Source organism: Castor canadensis, chromosome X, assembly GCF_047511655.1.
Source record: "Castor canadensis chromosome X, mCasCan1.hap1v2, whole genome shotgun sequence".
In the NCBI taxonomy this organism is placed as follows: Eukaryota; Metazoa; Chordata; class Mammalia; order Rodentia; family Castoridae; genus Castor; species Castor canadensis.
This window is the reverse complement of record NC_133405.1, coordinates 94725713-94729522: the sequence shown is the minus strand read 5'-3', so window position 1 is coordinate 94729522 and position 3810 is coordinate 94725713. Positions and strand designations below refer to the sequence as shown.

General features: G+C 40.9%; 1 protein-coding gene across 1 annotated transcript; it reads right to left on the bottom strand.

The window, feature by feature from the left end:
* Positions 1–744: 744 nt before the first annotated feature.
* On the bottom strand, positions 745–1698 carry Foxr2 (forkhead box R2). The gene has a single exon (XM_020152339.2). It carries the CDS (start codon positions 1696–1698, stop codon positions 745–747), a length of 954 nt encoding a protein of 317 aa, XP_020007928.1.
* Between the last annotated feature and the right edge of the window lie 2112 nt (positions 1699–3810).

Below are 3810 nucleotides of genomic sequence, written 5' to 3'. Positions count from 1 at the left end.
TAACATCTGTCAGCTTTTTTCCTCAACACCTAAGATGAACCTTGACATACTGGCCTTTCCTCAATAAAGGTTTGGTGACTGAAAACAGGAAAAACAAAGCTTTGTCATCAAAAGGCCTGGAGTTAATACAAGAACAATTCAAATGCTTTCAATATCTAAACAAAAAGTAGCAGCTTGGAATAATTTGTCAGTACTGCAATCAACAGAACAAGGCTGAGAAGTACAGGGCAAGAAAAAGTGAGGCTCTGAAGGGTAAAAGAAGTCACTTAAAAAGAAGATACAGCTGATGAATTATAGAGGGGGACACTTTGACCTTCAAGCCTCGTTCTCTTTAGGCATCTGTATCTTCATGTGGCACTCAAGGTTGCCCATAGCCTGGGTTCGCCTTGCATTTTTGCTTTACATTCTACCATTTGTTTTCATGTGTAAGAATATGCTCCAGTAAACAGAATTCCTTTTTCTCATAAACCATTCCCTTCTTTCCTTATATTCTGTACTATTGTTATTAGGATTTCCTGTCTCTACTTAAAATGTAGAACTGCCACTGTTCTCATGCAACTTTCCATGATTCTTCACCTGGATTTAAACTCCACCTCCCCTGTACACACCTCTCGCTTTATTTAATAGTAGCTAAAGATAGGCTTAGCACCAACCAAACAGGGTAGAATTTGGGATTAATTAAGGTCAGTCAGGGCAAGGGTAGGCACAGTAAGGAGGGCAGTGTTCCAGACATGGAGCAGTTGTTCAAAAGTGAAAGAGGGAGGCCATTAAATCTGGTTGGCTCATGGACTGTTGGATGCTCTCCTTGCAAACGGAGGCTAAGACACGAATGTCCTCCTGAAAGCGGCGGTGGCCCTCCTCAGTGAGCCTCCAGAGGCAAGAGCGAGGTTTTAATTCAGCCTCATCCTCAGGGGTGAGTGGCACCTTTTCAAAGCTGCCCAGGAAGCAGAGGTTGTGGCGAATGGTATTCTTCCAGCCTTCTGGTGCTGTCCAGTAAAAGGGGAAATGTTGTTGAGTGAAATTGTAGATCTGTTGCACATTGAGGCCACAGGGGGGGCTGTTTTTTAATGCTAGGGCAATTAGGTGGCTGTAGTTCAGGGGGGGTCGTGGCCAGGATTTATTCTCCAGTTTGTTGGCTTGTCGCTGTTTCTGCTTCTGGAAGTAGTCCCTTTTTGTAGGGAGGGGGAGGACCACAGAATTATCCTTTTCTGCTTCAGCCTTCTCTTCTGTGAGCTCAGATTCTCTGGGGGAAGAGGTGAACTGCATTTGCTGGGGGGATTGCTCACTGGAGGAAAATAGCAGGGACTCCTCCACCACTTCCTGAGCCTCTGAGCAGTCAGACTCTTTAGCAGATGTGGTTGGCTGAGGGATAGAAAGCATGCTTGTCAACTTCTTGTTATTACTGGGTTTTGGAGACTCCTGGCTGTTGAGGGGGCACACACTATTAGGGTTCACCCACATCCATAGGTTGGGTTCAATGTGAGGACCATCTTCATCAGGACTGAATTTCCTCTCCTCAGGTACTACTGGAGGCTTCACTACTCGAATTTTGTATCTGACGAGGTTCTCCTCAGCTGAGTTGCTCTGGTCTGTAGTGCAAGGCAGGAACAACTCATTTTCCATGTCCCAGTCCAGCAGCCCTGGAACCTGCCTGTGGAGACTGTACCAGAAGTCACGATCTTTTAGCTTTAGGTCCATCTTTAGGGTGAGACGGGTGGAATAAGATTTCCAAAAGGATATGTCTCTCAAGCACTTCTCAAAGCTTTTGCTGGGGCACTGATTAATGGAGTATATCTCATTTAGGGAGCTAACCAATAAGCCTAGAAATTCTGGGAAAAGGGACACTGATACCTCTCTGATCAGTAGTCAGACATGGATAAACCTAAGCTTTCTGAAAAAGAGCTCAAAACACTAACTAAAAAAGGTATTTCGGTAAGAAAAAGTTTCAGGTGGGTTTCTTGAGTTTTCACTGGAAGCAGGAAGGACCTAAAAACTTTGAATTATGTGAGAACTAGTCTTGTTGGTTTAATTTAATGGAAGGACAAACATTAGTTAAAAAAAATCACTTCATTTTTGAAGTGCCTTTGGATTTCTGTCAAGTGCATTCACATAGATGTTCTCAAATGATTTTTCTGACAGCCCTGCAAGATAACATAGTGTATATTATTAACTCCATGTCACAGATATGGGAATTGACATTTACAGAATACTTAGAACCACATACCTAAGTAAGTAGGACTGATAGATCCCCAGCCTGGATTCTCTTAAGCCTTCCTGATACCCACTGACTATTGTTCACACTCAGCACTCTATACCAAGTAAGCAGCAATATGTGTAACCTCAGTTTTAGAATAAGATAGTAATTACCAGAAAATGGACCCTGTTAGTCTCATAACCATATTAGAACCCAACCTTGATGTTACTTTCAATTTTGTTCTGATAAACAGCTGGCTTCCCATTCTCTAGCTCACCCTCTCAGGAAATGAGTTCCTAATTTTAAAGATAGCAGTATCAAAGTTTAGTCATGCCATGTAAGATCTCAAAAGCCCCAGAGTTTGTCATTCCAGTAGGTTCATGCCAACTAAATTTGTAAAAAATAAATAAATAAACAAAAATAATAAATAAACAGGAAGTTTTCATTTAGTTCAGTCTCCACAAAAACCCATCTATAAAATATGTAAATTCATTAAAACCACTATATAAGACTGTATCACAAAGGTATATAGCAAATGCCAATGGGAGCTATTGAAGGAGCACACTAAGTTCCTCATGGTTTTCTTACTCTTTGGTCCTGATTTACTCAAAATTGTCCTTTGTACAAGCTGCCAGAGTGGTCTTTCTACTGCACCCACATAAACGTTAATACAAATATCAACTGTTAATACTCACTGAATTTTCCATGTGATTTAACTGATTAATCCTCAAAATAACCCTATGAAGTAAGTACTGTTATTATTCTCCCTTTATAGAGTAATAAACATAAGGCACAAGGAAGACTAAGTCATAAAGCTAGCCAAATCCAGGCAGCCTTGCTGTAGAGCATGTGATTTTACCCACTATACCAATCTCTTCTGTTTCTGTACTACAGTGTAAAATCCTATGACTTAATGCAGTATAAAAGGCCTTCCCAAATCCAACTATGCTTACCTTTCCAGGGTAATTATCGCTTTAGCTTCCTTGCTTCTTATTTCATGTGCCAGAAATACTAAACTGTTGGGATTTTCACCACATTCCCTGTCTATCTTTTGCCTATGTTCCTTTGCTTAAGAACCTCTGCTTATAACAGCTTACTCCCAAGTACCTTGGCTTGGCTAGCCACTACTACTATTCTACTACTATTAAAACTGCAGAAATGTTACTTTTCACCTCTATGTAGGGAATTAATGGATCCCTTTCACAGTGGGGCCTGGGAAAAGCAGCAGCCAGAATCTGAAATATTTAGCTTATTATGCCAACACTAGACAGCCTGGCAATATTTGAGCTTTCAACGCTCTCTAGTATTGCAGAATTTCTCTTTCATCTTCACCAGAGAACACAGCAGAGACGTAGGGATTGGCTAGTAAAATTAGGTTGTGACTGTGTATTCTATTTCTTTAAGCGTCATTTAAAAACATTCAGTATTTAGGTATTGAGCGTCCACTCACGTGCAAAGCAGTGTGTAACAGATGGGTAAAATACAACTCAAGAAGATATCACAGCCTATAAGGAAGACAGACAAGTTAAGAGAAAATTAAAATAAAGTGTAATGAGTGCTAGACACGAAGCTAACAGAGAACAGGAAGGGAAAACAAACCAGATGATGGGACTCAG

What these genes read in the sequence shown, in the direction of transcription:
- Foxr2 (XM_020152339.2), bottom strand. Translation starts at nt 1,698, where the DNA reads ATGGACCTAAAGCTAAAAGATCGTGACTTCTGGTACAGTCTCCACAGG.